Source organism: Oncorhynchus mykiss, chromosome 11, assembly GCF_057628025.1.
Source record: "Oncorhynchus mykiss isolate SJ-2025 chromosome 11, ASM5762802v1, whole genome shotgun sequence".
Lineage (NCBI taxonomy): Eukaryota > Metazoa > Chordata > Actinopteri > Salmoniformes > Salmonidae > Oncorhynchus > Oncorhynchus mykiss.
The window spans coordinates 78375408-78400558 of record NC_143032.1 but is presented as its reverse complement, the minus strand read 5'-3'; the positions used below and the strand labels follow the sequence as shown (position 1 = coordinate 78400558).

The window sequence follows — 25151 nt, the reverse complement described above, 5'->3', positions numbered from 1 at the left end:
GTGGGGATACCTAGTCAGTTGTACAACAGAAAGGAAAGGTGATACCTAGTCAGTTGTACAACAGAAAGGAAGGGGGATACCTAGGGGATACCTAGTCAGTTGTACAACAGAAAGGAAAGGGGGATACCTAGTCAGTTGTACAACAGAAAGGAAAGGGGGATACCTAGTCAGTTGTACAACAGAAAAGGGGATACCTAGTCAGTTGTACAACAGAAAGGGGGATACCTAGTCAGTTCTACAACAGAAAGGGGGATACCTAGTCAGTTGTACAACAGAAAGGGGGATACCTAGTCAGTTGTACAACAGAAAGGAAAGGGGGATACCTAGTCAGTTGTACAACAGAAAGGAAAGGGGGATACCTAGTCAGTTGTACAACAGAAAGGGGGATACCTAGTCAGTTGTACAACAGAAAGGAAAGGGGGATATCTAGTCAGTTGTACAACAGAAAGGAAAGGGGGATATCTAGTCAGTTGTACAACAGAAAGGAAAGGTGGATATCTAGTCAGTTGTACAACAGAAAGGAAAGGGGGATATCTAGTCAGTTGTACAACAGAAAGGGGGATATCTAGTCAGTTGTACAACAGAAAGGAAAGGGGGATATCTAGTCAGTTGTACAACAGAAAGGAAAGGGGGATACCTAGTCAGTTGTACAACAGAAAGGAAAGGGGGATATCTAGTCAGTTGTACAACAGAAAGGGGGATACCTAGTCAGTTGTACAACAGAAAGGGTGATATCTAGTCAGTTGTACAACAGAAAGGGGAATATCTAGTCAGTTGTACAACAGAAAGGAAAGGGGGATACCTAGTCAGTTATACAACAGAAAGGAAAGGGGGATACCTAGTCAGTTGTACAACAGAAAGGAAAGGGGGATACCTAGTCAGTTATACAACAGAAAGGAAAGGGAGATACCTAGTCAGTTGTACAACAGAAAGGAAAGGGAGATACCTAGTCAGTTGAACAACAGAAAGGGGGATACCTAGTCAGTTGTACAACAGAAAGGAAATGGGGATACCTAGTCAGTTGTACAACAGAAAGGAAAGGGGGATACCTAGTCAGTTGTACAACAGAAAGGAAAGGGGGATACCTAGTCAGTTGTACAACAGAATGCATTCAACTGAAATTAGTCTTCCGTATTTAACCCCTCTGAATCAGAGACTAGATTGTGACTCTTGGCGGAATGTATTGTTTGACTGCCATTGGATAAGCACAATGTCGATCCCCAAACGAGTCGTTCTCTAATTCCAGTTTGTTGAGCAGATTTGATTTGATTTGATGAAGATCCCCAATGAATGAATCGTTCGTGAACTGCACATCACGAACTGATAGCAAGCCCAGACAAAAGCAAAGTAGTCTAGCTAAATATATTGCTGTCATAGCTACGTTGTGACGACATTACTTTTGGGTTGTCATAATATTACAACGCTCACATGAATGTCATGCTGAATATATTATGTTAATGTAATCTGAATTTAGTTGCTAGTAGAATAACTTCACAATGCAAATGTTGTGTTTATGTAGTTTTGTAACACCTGTTGTTTAGTTGTTTCAGTAGGCTGGTCCTCATCTGCTCTGTATGCAAAGTATTCCCATAGTTCACTTCTGGAGCCAGTCTAGTCAACAAGCTGCGGGCGTGGAGCTACGATGTTTTCATGAGAACAACCTATGCTCTCGCACGTTTCAAAAGTGTCTCACGCCGTGTCAGCTGCATGTGACAAGTAGCCTGGCTAGCTTACTACTGCCCCCTTGAGAAGACAAGTAGCCTGGCTAGCTTACTACTGCCCCCTTGAGAAGACAAGTAGCCTGGCTAGCTTACTACTGCCCCCTTGAGAAGACACATAGCCTGGCTAGCTTACTACTGCCCCCTTAAGAAGACAAGTAGCCTGGCTATCTTACTACTGCCCCCTTGAGAAGACAAGTAGCCTGGCTAGATTACTACTGCCCCCTTGAGAAGACACGTAGCCTGGCTAGCTTACTACTGCCCCCTTAAGAAGACAAGTAGCCTGGCTATCTTACTACTGCCCCCTTGAGAAGACACGTAGCCTGGCTAGCTTACTACTGCCCCCTTAAGAAGACAAGTAGCCTGGCTATCTTACTACTGCCCCCTTAAGAAGACAAGTAGCCTGGCTAGCTTACTACTGCCCCCTTGAGAAGACACATAGCCTGGCTAGCTTACTACTGCCCCCTTGATAACATTCAGACAAATTACTAGACAGACTGGATCCTCTCAATCTGTATGACACGAGACACATTTGTACAGAAGTACCAAAAGTTTTTTTTTTAAAGTATAGTACTGAACCGTTTTTTCATGTTTTAGTATCCAAAAAGTACCAAAGTTTCGATATACAGCGCAACACTAGTACAGTGATCAATGACATGTCAGTGGAGCAGAGAAAACCAACACACTCAACTTCTGGGACTTTCTACAGGGAATATAACCCACACAAACAACTATATTCTGTGAATACTGCTCTGCCATTGGTCAGGACAGGTGTCCGTCATCTTCTACACTCTGAATACCGCTCTGCTATTGGTCAGAACAGATGTCTGTCATCCCTATCACTCCCCAGTCAGTCACTCACCGTCAGGTTCGGAGTCAGAGTCGACGAGGGGCGGGATACGGATGAGGATCTGTCTCCGGTCTCTCTGGATGACCAGCTGGAGTTTTCCTCTAGACTTCTCAATGAGCTTCCCTGCATCGTTCAGAGACAGGTTCTCAGTTACTGTCCCATTGATCTGAAGAGAGGGAGGAGATCGGAAGCAGAGAGAAGAGGAGAGTGAGGAGAGGACAGGAGAGGAGAGGACAGGAGAAGAGAAGAGAAGAGAAGAGAAGAGAGGAGAGGAGAGGAGAGGATATATAGGAGAGAAGAGGAGAGTGAGGAGAGGAGAGGATATATAGGAGAGAAGAGGAGAGAAGAGAGAAGTTATAGGAGAGAAGAGGAGAGGAGAGAGGAGTTATAGGAGAGAAGAGGAGAGAGAAGAGGAGAGGAGAGGAGAGGAGAGGAGAGGAGAGGAGAGGAGAGGAGAGGAGAAAAAAGGAGAGAAGAGAGAGGTGAGAGAGGAGAGAGAGGAGAGGAGAGGAGAAAAGAAAGAGGAAAGTGAGGAAGAACAGAGAAACAGAGAAAGTAGAGTATAAATCAATGGGGTAGTGATTTGACAGTTTGGGTGTGAGAATGGGGGTAGCGATTAAAAATGAAACATCTGGCAGCATCCTTCTTTGCAGTCATGCCTATGACGACCAATTACATTGAAATTGAGAGTGTGTGTGTGAAGATGTGTGACAAGATATGTGAGAGTGTGAGAAAGAGATTAATTGTGTGTGTGTGTAGACCTTGAGAATGATGTCTCCCTCCTGTAAGTTTCCGTCCTTGGTAGCCAGTCCTGTACTGGTCATTTCCTTGATGAAGATCTGACTGCCCAGACGCAGACCGTACTCTAGACAGACACACAGTTAGTGACTAGCTGCAGCAACCAGATAACATACCTCAAGCCTGACCTTAAAACCCCCGTATCCTCTGACCTTTACAAAATGAGCATTACAAAATCTAAGCAGTAAACATGCTCCCCGGGTCCTTTATACATCATCCCTTCCTAAGGGTCGAACACTTATTGTAAAGGAACTGACATTATGATCACAGCTTCTTACCTTCGTTGGGTTAGTTACTGTTGTAAACTGTCTAGTACCTTCGTTGGGTTAGTTACTGTTGTAGACTATGTCTGGTAACTTCGTTGGGTTAGTTACTGTTGTAGACTGTCTAGTACCTTCGTTGGGTTAGTTACTGTTGTAGACTGTCTGGTAACTTTGTTGGGTTAGTTACTGTAGTAGACTGTCTAGTACCTTCGTTGGGTTAGTTACTGTTGTAGACTATGTCTGGTAACTTCGTTGGGTTAGTTACTGTAGTAGACTATGTCTGGTACCTTCGTTGGGTTAGTTAATGTAGTAGACTGTCTGGTAACTTCGTTGGGTTAGTTACTGTAGTAGACTGTCTAGTACCTTCGTTGGGTTAGTTACTGTTGTAGACTGTCTGGTAACTTCGTTGGGTTAGTTACTGTAGTAGACTGTCTAGTACCTTCGTTGGGTTAGTTACTGTAGTAGACTGTCTAGTACCTTCGTTGGGTTAGTTACTGTTGTACACTATGTCTAGTACCTTCGTTGGGTTAGTTACTGTTGTAGACTGTCTAGTACCTTTGTTGGGTTAGTTACTGTTGTAGACTGTCTAGTACCTTCGTTGGGTTAGTTACTGTTGTAGACTGTCTAGTAACTTCGTTGGGTTAGTTACTGTTGTAGACTATGTCTGGTAACTTCGTTGGGTTAGTTACTGTAGTAGACTGTCTAGTACCTTCGTTGGGTTAGTTACTGTTGTAGACTGTCTAGTAATTTCGTTGGGTTAGTTACTGTTGTACACTATGTCTGGTACCTTCGTTGGGTTAGTTACTGTAGTAGACTGTCTAGTACCTTCGTTGGGTTAGTTACTGTTGTAGACTATGTCTGGTAACTTCGTTGGGTTAGTTACTGTTGTAGACTGTCTAGTACCTTCGTTGGGTTAGTTACTGTTGTAGACTGTCTGGTAACTTCGTTGGGTTAGTTACTGTTGTAGACTGTCTGGTAACTTCGTTGGGTTAGTTACTGTAGTAGATTGTCTGGTAACTTCGTTGGGTTAGTTACTGTAGTAGACTGTCTGGTAACTTTGTTGGGTTAGTTACTGTAGTAGACTATGTCTGGTAACTTCGTTGGGTTAGTTACTATAGTAGACTATGTCTGGTACCTTCGTTGGGTTAGTTAATGTAGTAGACTATGTCTGGTAACTTCGTTGGGTTAGTTACTATAGTAGACTATGTCTGGTACCTTCGTTGGGTTAGTTAATGTAGTAGACTATGTCTGGTACCTTCGTTGGGTTAGTTACTGTTGTACACTATGTCTGGTACCTTCGTTGGGTTAGTTACTGTTGTACACTATGTCTGGTACCTTCGTTGGGTCTGTTCTTGACCAGCAGGACGTTAACAGGTTTCTCCAGGGGCTCCAGGTCTCTAGCTCCTCCTCCGCCTCCTCCTCCTCTTGGGAGGTCCGGGGAGGAAGGCTCCTGGAGTTGGTCTCTACTCTTACTCTTCACCATCCTCCCTCCAGTACCTCCCACATCCCCGTACCTCCCCCCTCCACGCTCGTAACTGTCGCCCCGGCCGTAGCTCCTCCCATCTGGACTCCCTCCTCCCCCTCCTCCTCTCTCCCGGTCCGTGCTCCTCCCCCGGCTGCGTTCCCGTGGATACCGCAGCCTCTCGGGACTGGGCGGCTCGCGGTCCAAGGCCCGCCCCTTGCTGTTGTCGCGGCGATGCTCGGGGCTCGGCGATGCCCTCTCCTGGCTCCTCCCCCGGCTCCTCCCCCGATTACCGCGGCTGCCGTAGTCGGGGTCCAGGTAGTTCTTGTTGTCAGGGGTGAGGTCACGAGGCTCGTGGGTGTAACCGGGCCCACCGTTGCCACGTTGCCAGCCCCCGTCACTCTGGTTGTCATCGGCATCGTAGTAACGGGTGGTGCCGAAGTCTCGACTTTCGCCGCCGGGGGAGGGGGGGTGCTTCAGGGAGTGGAGAGCCACCTTCCGAGGTCTCTTCACCGTCTGAGGAGAAGCACACACAGAGAGGCAGACAGGGTCAACCATTACACTTTGTATTGCTATGCAGAGAGCTCAGGCCTGGAACAATGCTGCATTTTGATGGAAAGGATCACAGAAGATAACATGTGCAACAAAACACCCAAGAGACTAACACACAGACACAGACACAGACACAGACACAGACACAGACACTACACACCAGACACTACACACTACAGACACAGACACAGACACAGACACAGACACAGACACAGACACACACACAGAGACACAGACACAGACACATACACATACACAGACACAGACACAGACACAGACACAGACACAGACACACACACACACACACACACACACACACAGAGAGAGAGAGAGAGCCGGGAGCGAGAGCGGGGCAGTAGGGTTATTTTGGGCTATGCAGTATTAAAGATGTGACAGTGTTAACCTCTCTTGGATAGGGGGCGGTATTTTCACGTCCGGATGAAAAGAGTTCCCAAAGTAAACTGCCTGCTACTCAGGCCCAGAAGCTACGATATGCATATTATAAGTAGATTTGGATAGAAAACACTCTAAAGTTTTTAAAACTATGTCTGTGAGTATAACAGAACTGATATGGCAGGCAAAACCCCGAGGACAAACCACCCCCCCCAAAAAAAATTCTGCCTACCACTGTTTTCAATGGCTATCACTTTTATTATCAGGTGAAATCCTCCCAGAGTGCAGTTCCTAGGGCTTCCACTAGATGTCAACAGTCTTTATAAAGAGTTTCATGCTGGTTTTTGGAAAAATGAGCCAGAAATGGTAGTTTTTCTAGGTGGCTCCCATTTTGGCCGTAGTGTTTCCAAGCGCATGAATGAGAGCGCGTTCTTTGGTATTTTTCTCCGGTAAAGACAATAACGATTCTCCGTCTTAAATTGGATCATTTATTTACGTATTAGGGTACCTAAGGTTTGATTATAAACGTTGTTTGACTTGTTTGGAAAAGTTTATTAGTAACGTTTGGGATTCATTTGTATGCATTTTGATGGAGGGAAACTGGGGGGATTATTGACTGAGGATCGCCAGCTAAACGGAGTTTTTATGGATATAAAGAAGGACATTATTGAACAAAATGACAATTTTTGATGTATCTGGGACCTTTTGGAGTGCCAACAGAAGAAGATCATCAAAGGTAAGGCATTAATTATATCGCTATTTCTGACTTTTGTGGCATACCTGCCTGGTTGAAATATGTTTTTCATGCTTTTGTATGCGGGGCGCTGTCCTCAGATAATCGCATGGTGTGCTTTCGCCATAAAGCCATTTTGAATCTGACTCAGCGATTAACAGGAAGTTAAGCTGTAATACAGCTGTAATGATTTTATGAAAGTCAAATATTTATAATTCTGTAGGTTGACTTTTGCGCTCTGCAATTTCACTGGATGTTGGCCAGGTGGGACGCTACTCTCCCAGCTGCCCATAAGAAGTTAAACAGCTCCGTGGACTGACAGTGTTAAACAGCTCCGTGGACTGACAGTGTTAAACAGCTCCGTGGACTGACAGTGTTAAACAGCTCCGTGGACTGACAGTGTTAAACAGCTCCGTGGACTGACAGTGTTAAACAGCACAGTGGAATGACAGTGTTAAACAGCTCCGTGGACTGACAGTGTTAAACAGCACCGTGGACTGACAGTGTTAAACAGCACCGTGGACTGACAGTGTTAAACAGCACCGTGGACTGACAGTGTTAAACAGCACCGTGGACTGACAGTGTTAGACAGCTCCGTGGACTGACAGTGTTAAACAGCACCGCGGACTGACAGTGTTAGACAGCTCCGTGGACTGACAGTGTTAAACAGCACCGCGGACTGACAGTGTTAAACAGCACCGTGGACTGACAGTGTTAAACAGCACCGTGGACTGACAGTGTTAAACAGCACCGTGGACTGACAGTGTTAGACAACTCCGTGGACTGACAGTGTTAGACAGCTCCGTGGACTGACAGTGTTAAACAGCACCGTGGACTGACAGTGTTAAACAGCACCGTGGACTGACAGTGTTAAACAGCACCGTGGAATGACAGTGTTAAACAGCACCGTGGACTGACAGTGTTAGACAGCTCCGTGGACTGACAGTGTTAAACAGCACCGTGGACTGACAGTGTTAAACAGCACCGTGGACTGACAGTGTTAAACAGCACCGTGGACTGACAGTGTTAAACAGCACCGTGGAATGACAGTGTTAAACAGCACCGTGGACTGACAGTGTTAAACAGCACCGTGGACTGACAGTGTTAAACAGCACCGTGGACTGACAGTGTTAAACAGCACCGTGGAATGACAGTGTTAAACAGCACCGTGGACTGACAGTGTTAAACAGCACCGTGGACTGACAGTGTTAAACAGCACCGTGGACTGACAGTGTTAAACAGCACCGTGGAATGACAGTGTTAAACAGCACCGTGGACTGACAGTGTTAGACAGCTCCGTGGACTGACAGTGTTAAACAGCACCGTGGACTGACAGTGTTAGACAGCACCGTGGACTGACAGTGTTAAACAGCACCGTGGACTGACAGTGTTAGACAGCTCCGTGGACTGACAGTGTTAGACAGCACCGTGGACTGACAGTGTTAAACAGCACCGTGGACTGACAGTGTTAGACAGCTCCGTGGACTGACAGTGTTAAACAGCTCAGAAGGTAGTACTGCATGGTGCTTTAGGTGATTCACTGTCACAATGTTACAACTAGCTGCTACAATGTCTCCTGTCTGTCTGTCTGTCTGTCTGTCTGTCTGTCGTGGCTAAGCTAGCAGCTACAGCAGGATGAATGTCAAGGCTATGCCATCCCTGTCTTCATATGTTGAATAGATTGTCATATTGTCAATGTCCTTACGGCCTAACATATTCTATCATATATGGTACTCACCATCTTGACTACTTTTTAACATTTCAGCTAGCTGCTAACAACATCAACACACTATGCACACTGATACTCACTATCTTGGCGGTCTTCCCACATTTGCGTAACTGCTGCACAGCGAAGGAATGAGGCACGTTGTCCATGAGGATGGAGTTGACCTGGATCACACGATCTTTCTCACTGGAGGAGAGAACACAACGTAACGTTAACATAGAACAACAAAACACACATGAAAGAGTACATCAGAACGTCATCATTCCTGGAACAGCCTAGCTGCATTTCTATAGGCAAAAGTAGCTTCCTATATCCTGGTCTCTTTTCATTCATCTGCGTAGATGAAAGTCTTTTCCCAGACGATGTCAACTATATTGATTAACCATATAGTTTTTATTTTTTTAGATCAGTGCAGATGAAGGACAAGAGACCAGGAAGTGACTTCACACTATTGAAATGAGACCCGATGGCTTCCGGTACCAGCAACCACAATGACGGTATCCCCTTAACTGACTTCCTGACATATTCGACAAAAAATCCATTAATTAATAACAGCATTAAAGTTTTGAAAAAACTCAGTGAGGTTTAGTTAGTTGATGATGTAAGAGGAAGTGGTGTAGCATACAACAGGAGTCCGTCGGCTGGTCCACCCTGTAGGACGTCTGACACGATGATTGACATCTCTCCGTTATCCACGTTGGGGTTGTCCCGTCCCCCCGACACAGCAATACCAAACCCCATCTTGGAGTCCTAGAGGAAGGAGGGAGGAGAGAGATGGACACAGAGAGAGAGAGAGTTTAGTTGAGGGTTGGGCAAATAAAAACATACAGCATTGAAACGGAGAAGGAAGTTCAGACAAACAAGTACAGAGACAGGTAGCCAGGTAGAGAGACAGGTAGAGAAACAGGTAGAGAGACAGGTAGAGAGACAGGTAGAGAAACAGGTAGAGAGAGGTAGAGAGACAGGTAGCCAGGTAGAGAGACAGGTAGAGAGACAGGTAGCCAGGTAGAGAGACAGGTAGCCAGGTAGAGAGACAGGTAGAGAGACAGGTAGAGAGACAGGTAGCGAGACAGGTAGCCAGGTAGAGAGACAGGTAGCCAGACAGGTAGACAGGTAGCCAGGTAGAGAGACAGGTAGAGAGGCAGGTAGCCAGGTAGAGAGACATGTAGCTAGGTAGAGAGATAGGTAGAGAGACAGGTAGAGAGACATGTAGCCAGGTAGAGAGATAGGTAGAGAGACAGGTAGAGAGACAGGTAGAGACAGGTAGAGAGACAGGTAGCCAGGTAGAGAGACAGGTAGCCAGACAGGTAGCCAGACAGGTAGACAGGTAGAGAGACAGGTAGAGAGACAGGTAGACTGGTAGAGAGACAGGTAGAGAAACAGGTAGACAGGTAGAGAGACAGGTAGAGAGACTGGTAGAGAGACAGGTAGAGAGACAGGTAGAGAGACTGGTAGAGAGACAGGTAGAGAGACAGGTAGAGAGACAGGTAGAGAGACTGGTAGAGAGACAGGTAGAGAGACTGGTAGAGAGACTGGTAGACGAGTAGAGAGACAGGTAGAGAGACTGGTAGAGAGACAGGTAGACTGGTAGAGAGACTGGTAGAGAGACAGGTAGACTGGTAGAGAGACAGGTAGAGAGACAGGTAGACTGGTAGAGAGACAGGTAGAGAGACAGGTAGAGAGACTGGTAGAGAGACTGGTAGAGAGACTGGTAGACGAGTAGAGAGACAGGTAGAGAGACAGGTAGACTGGTAGAGAGACTGGTAGACGAGTAGAGAGACAGGTAGAGAGACAGGTAGAGAGACAGGTAGACTGGTAGAGAGACAGGTAGAGAGACAGGTAGACAGGGTATCACTGGATGGGTTAACGGGTTGACTACAACCATATAGATGGGAGAGACGGGATGAGAATGGTTGGTGGGAGGGGGGAGTTTCCAATGTCTAATGCTCTCTTTCAACTCACAGGTACAGGAGGAGAGAGAGATAGAGAGAGTGAGAAAGAGATGGAGGGAGAAATAAAGAGATGGAGGGAGAAAGAGGGAGAGGGAAAGAGATGGAGGGAGAAAGATGGAGAGGGAAAGAGATGGAGGGAGAAAGATGGAGAGGGAAAGAGATGGAGGGAGAAAGATGGAGAGGGAAAGAGATGGAGGGAGAAAGATGGAGAGGGAAAGAGATGGAGGGAGAAAGATGGAGAGGGAAAGAGATGGAGGGAGGGAGAAAGATGGAGAGGGAAAGAGATGGAGGGAGGGAGAAAGATGGAGAGAGAAAGAGATGGAGGGAGGGAGAAAGATGGAGAGGGAAAGAGATGGAGGGAGAAAGCAGGAGAGGGAAAGAAAGAGATGGATGGAGAAAGAGAGAGAGGGAAAGAGACGGAGGGAGAAAGAGAGAGGGAGAAAGAGGGAGAGGTAAAGAGAGAGAGAGAGAGGGAAAGAGAGAGATAGAGAGAGGGAAAGAGAGAGATAGAGATAGAGAGATAGAGATAGAGAGAGAGGGAAAGAGAGAGATAGAGAGAGTGGGAAAGAGAGAGATAGAGAGAGGGAAAGAGAGAGATAGAGAGAGAGGGAAAGAGAGAGATAGAGAGGGAGAGATAGAGATAGAGAGAGAGAGAGAGAGGGAAAGAGAGAGATAGAGAGAGAGGGAAAGAGAGAGAGAGAGAGAGAGAGATAGAGAGAGAGGGAAATCGAGAGATAGAGATAGAGGGAAAGAGAGAGAGAGAGGGAAAGAGAGAGATAGAGAGAGAGGGAAAGAGAGAGATATATAGAGGGAAAGAGAGAGATAGAGAGAGAGAGATAGAGAGAGGGAAAGAGAGAGATAGAGAGAAAGAGAGACAGAGAGAGAGAAAGTGAGCGAGGGGGTGAGAGAAAGAGAGAGATGTCTGTCTGTCTGTCTGTCTGTCTGTCTGTCTGCATGGGAGATAAGATGGATTCGGTCACAGAGCTTCAGTAAACTACAACACAGTCTGACCCTCCACTACGGAGAGAGCGGAGGCTCCTGGTCAAATACAAATAAACGGTAAAGGTCAACTCACCCTTTGTAGGTTCACAGTGTGCTGCTCCCAAACAGTCTCCTCCATTCCTGAGCTCTGTGGAGAGAAAACACAGGTTTAGTGAACACTACTGTATTAACACACTGGGTTAGTGAACACTACTGTATTAACACACTGGTTTAGTGAACACTACTGTATTAACACACTGGGTTAGTGAACACTACTGTATTAACACACTGGTTTAGTGAACACTACTGTATTAACACACTGGGTTAGTGAACACTACTGTATTAACACACTGGGTTAGTGAACACTACTATATTAACACACTGGGTTAGTGAACACTACTATATTAACACACTGGGTTAGTGAACACTACTGTATTAACACACTGGTTTAGTGAACACTACTGTATTAACACACTGGGTTAGTGAACACTACTGTATTAACACACTGGGTTAGTGAACACTACTGTATTAACACACTGGGTTAGTGAACACTACTGTATTAACACACTGGGTTAGTGAACACTACCATATTAACACACTGGGTTAGTGAACACTACTATATTAACACACTGGGTTAGTGAACACTACTATATTAACACACTGGGTTAGTGAACACTACTGTATTAACACACTGGGTTAGTGAACACTACTGTATTAACACACTGGGTTAGTGAACACTACTGTATTAACACACTGGGTTAGTGAACACTACCATATTAACACACTGGTTTAGTGAACACTACTGTATTAACACACTGGGTTAGTGAACACTACTGTATTAACACACTGGGTTAGTGAACACTACTATATTAACACACTGGGTTAGTGAACACTACTGTATTAACACACTGGGTTAGTGAACACTACTGTATTAACACACTGGGTTAGTGAACACTACTGTATTAACACACTGGTGTCGTTCTGCCCCTGAACAGGCAGTTAACCCACTGTTCCCAGGCCGTCATTGAAAATAAGAATTTGTTCTTAACTGACTTGCCTGGTTAAATAAAGGTAAAATAAAATTAACACACTGGGTTAGTGAACACTACTGTAACACACTGGGTTAGTGAACACTACTATATTAACACACTGGGTTAGTGAACACTACTGTAACACACTGGGTTAGTGAACACTACTTTAAAAACACAGGATACATGACATCTTAACACTGGGTACATGAAGGAAGGGACGAAGCAACAGTAACACATCATCACACTACTGCCACATTCAGATACAAAATGACCATGATGTGTATTTGCATGACAATGTATATTTTAATAAATGTCTTTCTTTCTGCAAACTGGAGAGAAAGAAAAACCCATCCACGGACATTCCTGTCCCTTTTTCACACGGAATGACCCACGTATACAAGCTACATCAGCCACAGAGATGCAGTCATGGAAATGACATGGGAAGGACACTTATTTTCTTGTTTCTATGATAAATACATGGATGTGGAGAGGAATACACGCCATAGTTAAACTGCTACGAAACAAAATGTCAGCCTGGTCCAAAACACAGCCCCAAAAATAGGACAATGGAATGGGAGTATCTAGTCGCAAACACACAGCGCTCCAGGATACCGTGGAAACAGACACACATCCCGATCAATAGTTTGGTCATTTACTCAGCAGGGGAGACTGACCTGCCTTTGCACGGACACACACACACACACACACACACACACACACACACACACACAGAGCGTCCTCTCTGACCGTGGGATATAGAGCCTGTTTTCTGGGATCATGGGAACCAACCTCCACAGTCCACCAGGCTGAATCAGAACCAACCTCCACAGTCCACCCAGGCTGAATCAGACCCAACCTCCACAGTCCACCCAGGCTGAATCAGACCTAACCTCCACAGTCCACCCAGGCTGAATCAGAACCAACCTCCACAGTCCACCAGGCTGAATCAGACCCAACCTCCACAGTCCACCCAGGCTGAATCAGACCTAACCTCCACAGTCCACCCAGGCTGAATCAGAACCAACCTCCACAGTCCACCCAGGCTGAATCAGACCAAACCTCCACAGTCCACCCAGGCTGAATCAGAACCAATCTCCACAGTCCACCCAGGCTGAATCAGAACCAACCTCCACAGTCCACCCAGGCTGAATCAGACCCAACCTCCACAGTCCACCCAGGCTGAATCAGACCTAACCTCCACAGTCCACCCAGGCTGAATCAGAACCAACCTCCACAGTCCACCCAGGCTGAATCAGACCAAACCTCCACAGTCCACCCAGGCTGAATCAGAACCAACCTCCACAGTCCACCCAGGCTGAATCAGAACCAACCTCCACAGTCCACCCAGGCTGAATCAGAACCAACCTCCACAGTCCACCCAGGCTGAATCAGACCAAACCTCCACAGTCCACAGTCCAAAACAACAACATGTTCATATTTTAGTCAGTTGGCTTCTACAACGCTGTGAAATCCCATCGGTCACATTGAGATCTATTGACCACGGTTTGTTATTCACTAACCACTCAGTGGGGCAGCAGGTAGCCTAGTGGTTAGAGCGTTGGACTAGTAACCGAAAGGTTGCAAGATTAAATCCCCCGAGCTAAAATGTTTTACCCCAGAGGTAAAAATCTATAGTTCTGCCCCTGAACAAGGCAGTTAACCCACTGTTCCTAGGCCGTCATTGAAAAAAAGAATTTGTTCTAGACTGGCTTGCCTAGTAAAATAAAGGTAAAATAAATATAATACATTTCACTGTGTGAAGGGAACTTTGTGAAATTAGTTTTTTAAAGAGAAACTAAACAAAGTGTTCTCTCAGTCTGTTCTCAGACAACATCAAAAGCAATGAGGAATTCAAGTGATTTTGTGAAGATGAACTATCCATTTAAATTCAGCAGTGCCATGGTATTGTATAACATTGGTGCTGTACGGGGCACAGACGGACTAGTAGCTATGAGACAGCAGCTAGGTCCTGAAGGAAAGGGGGATACCTAGTCAGTTGTACAACAGAAAGGAAAGGGGGATACCTAGTCAGTTGTACAACAGAAAGGAAAGGGGGATACCTAGTCAATTATACAACAGAAAGGAAAGGGGGATACCTAGTCAGTTATACAACAGAAAGGAAAGGGGGATACCTAGTCAGTTGTACAACAGAAAGGAAAGGGGGATACCTAGTCAGTTATACAACAGAAAGGGGGATACCTAGTCAGTTGTACAACAGAAAGGAAAGGGGGATACCTAGTCAGTTGTACAACAGAAAGGGGGATACCTGGTCAGTTGTACAACAGAAAGGGGGATACCTAGTCAGTTGTACAACAGAAAGGAAAGGGGGATACCTAGTCAGTTGTACAACAGAAAGGAGGATACCTAGTCAGTTATACAACAGAAAGGAGGATACCTAGTCAGTTGTACAACAGAAAGGGGGATACCTAGTCAGTTGTACAACAGAAAGGAAAGGGGGATACCTAGTCAGTTATACAACAGAAAGGGGGATACCTAGTCAGTTGTACAACAGAAAGGGGGATACTTAGTCAGTTATACAACAGAAAGGGGGATACCTAGTCAGTTATACAACAGAAAGGGGGATACCTAGTCAGTTGTACAACAGAAAGGGGGATACCTAGTCAGTTATACAACAGAAAGGGGGATACCTAGTCAGTTGTACAACAGAAAGGGGGATACCTAGTCAGTTGTACAACAGAAAGGAAAGGGGGATACCTAGTCAGTTATACAACAGACAGGAAAGGGGGATACCTAGTCAGTTGTACAACAGAAAGGAAAGGAGGATACCTAGTCAGTTGTACAACAGAAAGGGGGATACCTAGTCAGTTGTACAACAGAAAGGGGGATACCTAGTCAGTTGTACAACAGAAAGGGGGATACCTAGTCAGTTATACAACAGAAAGGGGGATACCTAGTCAGTTGTACAACAGAAAGGAAAGGGGGATACCTAGTCAGTTGTACAACAGAAAGGGGGATACCTAGTCAGTTATACAACAGAAAGGGGGGTACCTAGTCAGTTATACAACAGAAAGGGGGATACCTAGTCAGTTGTACAACAGAAAGGGGGATACCTAGTCAGTTGTACAACAGAAAGGAAAGGGGGATACCTAGTCAGTTATACAACAGAAAGGAAAGGGGGATACCTAGTCAGTTATACAACAGAAAGGAAAGGGGGATACCTAGTCAGTTGTACAACAGAAAGGAAAGGGGGATACCTAGTCAGTTGAACAACAGAAAGGGGGATACCTAGTCAGTTATACAACAGAAAGGGGGATACCTAGTCAGTTATACAACAGAAAGGAAAGGGGGATACCTAGTCAGTTGTACAACAGAAAGGGGGATACCTAGTCAGTTGTACAACAGAAAGGGGGATACCTAGTCAGTTGTACAACAGAAAGGGGGATACCTAGTCAGTTGTACAACAGAAAGGAAAGGGGGATACCTAGTCAGTTGTACAACAGAAAGGGGGATACCTAGTCAGTTATACAACAGAAAGGGGGATACCTAGTCAGTTGTACAACAGAAAGGAAAGGGGGATACCTAGTCAGTTATACAACAGAAAGGGGGATACTTAGTCAGTTGTACAACAGAAAGGGGGATACCTAGTCAGTTGTACAACAGAAAGGGGGATACCTAGTCAGTTGTACAACAGAAAGGGGGATACTTAGTCAGTTATACAACAGAAAGGGGGATACCTAGTCAGTTGTACAACAGAAAGGGGGATACCTAGTCAGTTGTACAACAGAAAGGGGGATACCTAGTCAGTTGTACAACAGAAAGGGGGATACCTAGTCAGTTGTACAACAGAAAGGGGGATACCTAGTCAGTTGTACAACAGAAAGGGGGATACTTAGTCAGTTGTACAACAGAAAGGGGGATACCTAGTCAGTTGTACAACAGAAAGGAAAGGGGGATACCTAGTCAGTTGTACAACAGAAAGGGGGATACTTAGTCAGTTATACAACAGAAAGGGGGATACTTAGTCAGTTGTACAACAGAAAGGGGGATACCTAGTCAGTTGTACAACAGAAAGGGGGGTACCTAGTCAGTTGTACAACAGAATGCCTTCAACTGAAATGTGTCTTCCACATTTAACCCCTCTGAATCAGAGAGGTGCAGGAGTGCTGCTTTAATCAACAGCCACAGCACCCGGGGAACGGTGGGTTAACGGCCTTGTTCAGGGGCAGAATGACAGATTTTGACCTTGTCAGCTTGGGGATTCAAGCCAGCAACCTTTCGGTTACTGGCCCAACGCTCTAACCACTAGGCTACCTGCCGTCCTGAAGAGACAGACAGTCAGTCTGCATGGTTCTACCCGGGGTCCCTCAACTAGGCTCAGATTATAATCCCTGTACTGGAGATTAGAGAGAGGCAGGCTGCATCACAACACAAAACATTTACACACCACAACAGATCGACAGTACACGGGCCAAACATTCCCACATATAACCCACTCCCTCTCTCACCCTTCAGTGTCCCACCTTCCTCTCTCTGTCTCTCTATAACCCACTCCCTCTCTCACCCTTCAGTGTCCCACCTCCCTCTCTCTCTGTCTCTCTATAACCCACTCCCTCTCTCACCCTTCAGTGTCCCACCTTCCTCTCTCTGTCTCTCTATAATTTACTCCCTCTCTCACCCTTCAGTGTCCCACCTCCCTCTCTCTCTGTCTCTCTATAACCCACTCCCTCTCTCACCCTTCAGTGTCCCACCTCCCTCTCTCTCTGTCTCTCTATAACCCACTCCCTCTCTCACCCTTCAGTGTCCCACCTCCCTCTCTCTCTGTCTCTCTATAACCCACTCCCTCTCTCACCCTTCAGTGTCCCACCTCCCTCTCTCTCTGTCTCTCTATAACCCACTCCCTCTCTCACCCTTCAGTGTCCCACCTCCCTCTCTCTCTGTCTCTCTATAACCCACTCCCTCTCTCACCCTTCAGTGTCCCACCTCCCTCTCTCTCTGTCTCTCTACAACCCACTCCCTCTCTCACCCTTCAGTGTCCCACCTCCCTCTCTCTCTGTCTCTCTACAACCCACTCCCTCTCTCACCCTTCAGTATTCATGTGTGTGTGTGCCATACCGTGCATAGCCTAACAACACATTGCAATGTACAGCAAACCCTTGGTTCTACAGACCCCCAGCCAGTCCACTAGTAGGAGGCTGATGACACTGATGGAAGCAGGCAGGCAGGAGACATTAGGGAGGGGACATTAGAGAGGGGACAGAGAGGAGACAATGGCGAGGGTCTGGGTTCGAGCGAAGCAGAATGGCGAGGGTCTGGGTATCAGCCAGCCAGTCAGCCAACCAGCCAGTCATCCAGCCAGCCAGTCATCCAGCCAGCCAGCCAGTCATCCAGCCAGCCAGCCAGCCAGTCAGCCAGCCAGCCAGCCAGTCATCCAGCCAGCCAGCCAGCCAGCCAGCCAGCCAGCCAGCCAGCCAACCAGCCAGCCAGCCAGCCAGCCAGCCAGCCAGCCAGCCAGCCAGTCAGCCAGTCAGTCAGCCAGTCAGTCAGCCAGTCAGTCAGCCAGTCAGCCAGCCAGTCAGCCAGCCAGATGGTACAGGTGGTAGTTTAGTTTCTGGTATTACTGGGAGTAGATTATACTGTATCCTTCTTAGAACTGAGCTGAGTGTCTTCTATATGAGCTCTGGCTGTGTGTGTGTGTGTGTGTGTGTGTGTGTGTGTGTGTGTGTGTGTGTGTGTGTATGCCATGCAGTGTCTAGTGCTGTACTTCAGACATCTCAGCAAGAGGAGATCGCTCTCCCATGAGGACAGACATGCTGGTCTTATTTAAGACAAGAAAACACACACACACACTTCTGATCTGACACGCTCATATCTCCCACACCATACGGGCACATATGCAAATGCACAAATGCACACATGGACGAAAATGCACATACACACACAAACCAACAGCCACAGACATATATATACCTGTCCGAGCTATCCTGCAACCCTGGCTACTATCCTCTCTGCTATCTCCTGTCTCCCCCTGAGTAGTATCCTCTCTGCTATCTCCTGTCTCCCCCTGGCTACTATCCTCTTTGCTATCTCCTGTCTCCTCCTGGCTACTATCCTCTCTGCTATATCCTGTCTTCCCATGAGTAGTATCCTCTCTGCTATCTCCTGTCTCCCCCTGGCTACTATCCTCTCTGCTATCTCCTGTCTCCCCCTGGCTACTATCCTCTCTGCTATCTCCTGTCTCCCCCTGGCTACTATCCTCTCTGCTATCTCCTGTCTCCCCCTGGCTACTATCCTCTCTACTATCTCCTGTCTCCCCCTGAGTAGTATCCTCTCTACTATCTCCTGTCTCCCCCTAAGTAGCATCCTCTCTGCTATCTCCTGTCTCCCCCTGAGTAGTATCCTCTCTGCTATCTCCTGTCTCCCCCTGGCTACTATCCTCTCTGCTATCTCGTGTCTCCCCCTGGCTACTATCCTCTCTGCTATCTCCTGTCTCCCCCTGGCTACTATCCTCTCTGCTATCTCCTGTCTCCCCCTGAGTAGTATCCTCTCTACTATCTCCTGTCTCCCCCTGGCTACTATCCTCTCTGCTATCTCCTGTCTCCCCCTGGCTACTATCCTCTCTGCTATCTCCTGTGTCCAGTGTGAACGGAATGAGGACATATCTCTATCTGTTCCTATCTGGCCCACTTGACCCACAGGATGGACTGCCCTGACACATTGCTTCCTCCTATCCACCCGGAATCTATCCTGCCCACTCATCTGTCCACAGACTGTCGTGCAAATCACACAGCAAAATGCCACCAACCTCCAAATGATGCAAAACTCCTCACCCACTCTGCTAGCAGGAGAGATGGAGTGGGAGATCTTCTCATCACACACACACACAAACACCACACACATACACACACTGACTGAGATCTCTGGGAGCAATGAGTCTCTATCATTCATCAGCTAATTAAAATAAGTAAAAAGTGTTTCTTAGGACAACTGCCTCTAGGAGCAGCACACTTTTCAACCACGGTGTAGCTAGCTGCCGGGACACAACTTTCCCTGATACGCAACTTAACATAACTAGTCTACAACCAAACAACTAGTCTACAACCAAACAACTAGTCTACAACCAAACAACTAGTCTACAACCAAACAACTAGTCTACAACCAAACAACTAGTCTACAACCAAACAACTAGTCTACAACCTAGAGAGAGAGAGCATGGAGAGAGAGAGCATGGAGAGAGGGAGAGCATGGAGAGAGGGAGAGCATGGAGAGAGGGAGAGCATGGAGAGAGAGAGCATGGAGAGAGGGAGAGCATGGAGAGAGAGCATGGAGAGAGAGAGCATGGAGAGAGAGCATGGAGAGAAGGAGAGCATGGAGAGAGAGAGCATGGAGAGAGGGAGAGCATGGAGAGAGAGCATGGAGAGAGAGAGCATGGAGAGAGGGAGAGCATGGAGAGAGGGAGAGCATGGAGAGAGGGAGAGCATGGAGAGAGAGAGAGCATGGAGAGAGGTAGAGAGGGAGAGAAGGAGAGCATGGAGAGAGGGAGCATGGAGAGAGGGAGAGCATGGAGAGAGGTAGAGAGGGAGAGATGTAGAGAGAGAGAGCATGGAGAGAGAGAGCATGGAGAGAGGGAGAGCATGGAGAGAGGGAGAGCATGGAGAGAGAGAGCATGGAGAGAGGTAGAGAGGGAGAGAAGGAGAGCATGGAGAGAGGGAGAGCATGAGAGAGGGAGAGCATGGAGAGAGGTAGAGAGGGAGAGATGTAGAGAGGGAGAGCATGGAGAGAGAGAGCATGGAGAGAGAGAGAGAGGGAGAGCATGGAGAGAGGGAGAGCATGGAGAGAGGTAGAGAGGGAGAGATGTAGAGAGGGAGAGCATGGAGAGAAAGAGCATGGAGAGAGAGAGCATGGGGAGAGGGAGAGAGGTAGAGAGGGAGAGCATGGAGAGAGGTAGAAAGAGAGAGCATGGAGAGACGGAGAGAGGTAGAGAGGGAGAGCATGGAGACAGAGAGCATGGAGAGACGGAGAGAGGGAGAGAGGTAGAGAGGGAGAGCATGGAGAGAGAGCATGGAGAGACGGAGAGAGGGAGAGAGGTAGAGCATGGAGAGAGGGAGCATGGAGAGAGGGAAAGAGGGAGAGACTTGGTCCTCTAAAGAGGTGAGTGATCATCTCTCTCCTTCTACCAGTCGGAGGAAGCAGGTGTTTCCAGCGAGGGTGTAGAGCACCACCACGGTGCTTCTCAATTCCTCTGGGTTGAGCCACGGTCCTCCCAGGAGAGGCCCCTCCAGCCTGGGTCCAGCTTTACTCGGCAACCCTGCTGCCCTCCACCGGCCCTGGTCCCGGTACCCTCCACCCTGCTGCCCTCCACCGGCCCTGGTCCCGGTACCCTCCACCCTGCTGCCCTCCACCGGCCCTGGTCCCGGTACCCTCCACCCTGGCCCTCCTCCGTGTGGTGCAGCCGTGGACTTCCCCGTGCTGCCGAACACCAGTCCCCCAACTGCAGGCAGTCCAGATTCATCGCTCATCTCATCGACACCCGCTGTCGTTTCTTATCCATGGCTCAGCTCGGCTACGTCCGAGTCATGTCTGGCTCAGTGCTCTGCTTGTATGGTACCAGACGAGGCTGGTTTGGTTCAGACCCTGACGCCATGGTGCGGTGAGACGCAGCAGAGAACCCAGCGAGCAGCCCTCCGGTCGGTCCTACAGTCCTATGCCTACTGGAGACAGCTCAATCCCATTAAGCTGGCGTGGCACAACAGATTAGTCGACCCAGGGGCAACTAAAAATAAACACAACTCACGCTTCCTCCCCCTCCTCCCCGCAGAGTCCTGAGTGTGAACCCACTTCCTGCGGAGAGCTGTCAACCGCTTCGCTACACAATACGAGCCATGTGGGCGGCGGTCGGGACGGGAGTCAGGGTCTCTCATCCGTCCGACACGTCCTCCCTCCCACTCCCGCAAAGCTCTCCTTTCCCTCCTTCACCTCTCTCTCTCTCTGTCTTTCTCTCTCTCTGTCTTTCTCTCTCTCTTGCTCTGTCTTTCTCTCTCTCTCTCTCTCTGTCTTTCTCTCTCTCTCTCTCTCTCTGTCTTTCTCTCTCTCTGTCTTTCTCTCTCTGTCTCTCTCTGTCTTTCTCTCTCTGTCTCTCTCTGTCTCTCTCTCTCTCTCGTCTCACTCTCTCTCTCTTGCTCTGTCTTTCTCTCTCTCGCTCTCTGTCTCTCTCTCTCTCTCTCTCTCTCTCAATTCAATTCAATTCAATTCAAGGGCTTTATTGGCATGGGAAACGTGTTAACATTGCCAAAGCAAGTGAGGTAGATAATATATAAAGTGAATATATAAAGTGAAATAAACAATACAAATTAACAGTAAACATCACACATACACATCTCCTTCTCTCTCTGTCTCTCTCTGTCTCTCTCTCTCTGTCTCTCTTTCTCCCTCTCTCTCTCTCTCTGTCTCTGTCTCTCTCTCTCTGTCTCTCTCTCTCTGTCTCTCTCTCTCTGTCTCTCTCTCCCTACCTCTCTCTCTACCTCTCTCTCTACCTCTCTCTCCCTCTCTCCCTCTCTGTCTCTCTCTCTGTCTCTGTCCCTCTCTCTGTCTCTCTCTCTCTCTCCCTCTCTCTCTCTCTCTCTCCCTCTCTCTGTCTCTCTCTCTCTGTCTCTCTCTCTGTCTCTCTCTCTGTCTCTCTCTGTCTCTCTCTGTCTCTCTCTCTCGGCATGGGAAACATATATTTGCATTGGCAAAGCCAGTGAAATAGACAATAAACAAAAAGGGAAATGAACAAGTAGACATTAAACTCAAAACGTTTTTTATTTTTTTATCTAGACATTTCAAATGTTCTACTACTGGATGTGTAAGTGTTGTAAGACAATGTGAATAAACAGATCCAAATGGGTTGTTTGTGTTCCACTGGTTGCCTTGGAAACAGGTCTCACATCTTGTTATGATATTTCACCTCAAATTCTTTGTGGGTCTGTGTGATCTGAGGGAAATATGTGTCTCTAATATGTATGTGTCTTTAATATGTATGCATTTGGAAGGAGGTTAGGAAGTGCAGCTCAGTTTCCACCTCATTTTGTGGGCAGTGAGCACATCTTCTCTTGAGAGCCAGGTTTGCCTACGGAGGCCTCTCTCAATAGCAAGGCTATGCTCACTGAGTCTGTACATAGCTTTTCCTAATTTTGGGTCAGTCACAGTTGTCAGGTATTCTGTCGCTGTGTACTCTCTGTGTAGGGCCAAATAGCATTCTAGTTCGCTCAGTTTTTTTGTTAATTCTTTCCAATGTGTCAAGTAATTATCCCCTCTCCCCTCACTCTCTCCCCCTCTCCCTCTCTCTCTCTCTCTCTCTCAGGAAACATCAAATTATCCCAATTCGCTGGCTCCCTCCAGTTTTACGTAATCCTAATACAATGCTGCCCTAAATTCACACACACACACACACACAATACTAATTGTGTGTCCTCATGAATGACTGTATTGTATTGTTGTGTAGATTTTTATTGTATTGTTGTGTTGTGATGTGTGTATTGTATTGTATTGTTGTGTAGATTTTTATTGTATTGTTGTGTTTTGTGTATTTGTATTGTTGTGTAGATTTGTATTGTATTGTTGTGTAGATGTGTGTATTGTTGTGTAGTGTTTTGTTGTGTGCATGACATTATGTGTTTTGCTGCAGCCTTCTTGCCTCTCTTTAATCTCTACTGGTTGTAAACTGATCCTAGCTGAAGGACACTGGGTTGCCCGAACCCGATGGGGCCCGGTCATATCGACGGGTTTCTGGCTTGTCTTGTTAAGAAACAAAAAACGGAATGTCTGGGTACCTTTTACTACTGATTCCTCTCAGCAGAAGAAACAGACACTAGCAGCGCCAGGATTACAGTATTGGTCGGGCCAAAGAAATTTGTCGCCATAAAACACATTTTTCTGATCATTGAAATTTTCCAAATTGCGATACGAATAAGCTGAAGTGAATGATGATCAATGAATCAGGAGTAGCCCATATTTCAGTGGCATCTGTTAACGCTGATACATACTAACAAAATATGACTGTCCTGCTGAAGTGCCTTGTTGGACCTTTTAAACTATCGAAAAAAAAGACCCATAAATGATACAAATGATCATTTCAGAATAAAACATACATTCAAAACACAGGGCTTTTGAGCGGTTATTCACATGGATGTTTTACAGAAAATCTAGTTATTTATTTAGGCCTATTGTTTAATTATTCAATGCTACATTCATTTGTTTTCAAAATAAAATGCTTGGTTGTATTTAAACGCTTAAATGACTTGCTGTGTAACGACATGAATGAATGATTGATTATCATATTGAAGTAAGTTACATTAGATAAAACAGGATGAGCTGAACAGCTCGATGGTGGATAGATTATAAGGCCTATACATGAATCAAGAGCCAAATAACACACTTTAGTTAGGCTACATGATAGCATGCTAAATGTTTCTGTTCAGTGATAAACACTTTAGTTAGGCTACATGATAGCATGCTAAATGTTTCTGTTCAGTGATAGATAAACACTTTAGTTAGGCTACATGATAGCATGCTAAATGTTTCTGTTCAGTGATAAACACTTTAGTTAGGCTACATGATAGCATGCTAAATGTTTCTGTTCAGTGATAAACACTTTAGTTAGGCTACATGATAGCATGCTAAATGTTTCTGTTCAGTGATAGATAAACACTTTAGTTAGGCTACATGATAGCATGCTAAATGTTTCTGTTCAGTGATAAACACTTTAGTTAGGCTACATGATAGCATGCTAAATGTTTCTGTTCAGTGATAGATAAACACTTTAGTTAGGCTACATGATAGCATGCTAAATGTTTCTGTTCAGTGATAAACACTTTAGTTAGGCTACATGATAGCATGCTAAATGTTTCTGTTCAGTGATAGATAAACACTTTAGTTAGGCTACATGATAGCATGCTAAATGTTTCTGTTCAGTGATAAACACTTTAGTTAGGCTACATGATAGCATGCTAAATGTTTCTGTTCAGTGATAAACACTTTAGTTAGGCTACATGATAGCATGCTAAATGTTTCTGTTCAGTGATAGATAAACACTTTAGTTAGGCTACATGATAGCATGCTAAATGTTTCTGTTCAGTGATAAACACTTTAGTTAGGCTACATGATAGCATGCTAAATGTTTCTGTTCAGTGATAGATAAACACTTTAGTTAGGCTACATGATAGCATGCTAAATGTTTCTGTTCAGTGATAAACACTTTAGTTAGGCTACATGATAGCATGCTAAATGTTTCTGTTCAGTGATAGATAAACACTTTAGTTAGGCTACATGATAGCATGCTAAATGTTTCTGTTCAGTGATAGATAAACACTTGATTTAGGCTACATGATAGCATGCTAAATGTTTCTGTTCAGTGATAGATGAGCTATACCACATCCAGCCAGAGATCAATTAGCCTAATCAAATATACAGACGGAGATTCAGTGAAACAAAATCACACTGATTGATTAAGACAAGTCGCAGGCTTTTGGTCGGCAGCTGCCTAGAAGACATCCTGGAGTCGCCTCTTGACTGTTGACGTTGAGACTGGTGTTTTGTGGGTACTATTTAATGAAGCTGCCAGTTGAGGACTTGTGAAGCATCTGTTTCTCAAACTAGACACTCTAATGTACTTGTCCTCTTGCTCAGTTGTGCACCGGGGCCTCCCACTCCTCTTTCTATTCTGGTTAGGGCCAGTTTGCATTGTTCTGTGAAGC

General features: G+C 46.3%; 1 protein-coding gene across 4 annotated transcripts in view; it reads right to left on the bottom strand.

The window, feature by feature from the left end:
• Positions 1 to 25151, bottom strand: part of LOC110536406 (tight junction protein 2) — a 194578-nt gene that overhangs the window by 53623 nt on the left and 115804 nt on the right. For all 4 annotated transcript variants that reach the window (XM_036936386.2, XM_090191180.1, XM_036936388.2 and 1 more), the window contains exons 2-7: positions 11523 to 11576; positions 9121 to 9245; positions 8579 to 8681; positions 4965 to 5607; positions 3330 to 3433; positions 2581 to 2734 (exon numbers count right to left, since the gene is read on the bottom strand). In XM_036936386.2, the coding sequence (XP_036792281.2) occupies positions 2581 to 2734; positions 3330 to 3433; positions 4965 to 5607; positions 8579 to 8681; positions 9121 to 9245; positions 11523 to 11576 (1183 nt within the window). The remainder of the gene's footprint in view (positions 1 to 2580; positions 2735 to 3329; positions 3434 to 4964; positions 5608 to 8578; positions 8682 to 9120; positions 9246 to 11522; positions 11577 to 25151) is intronic.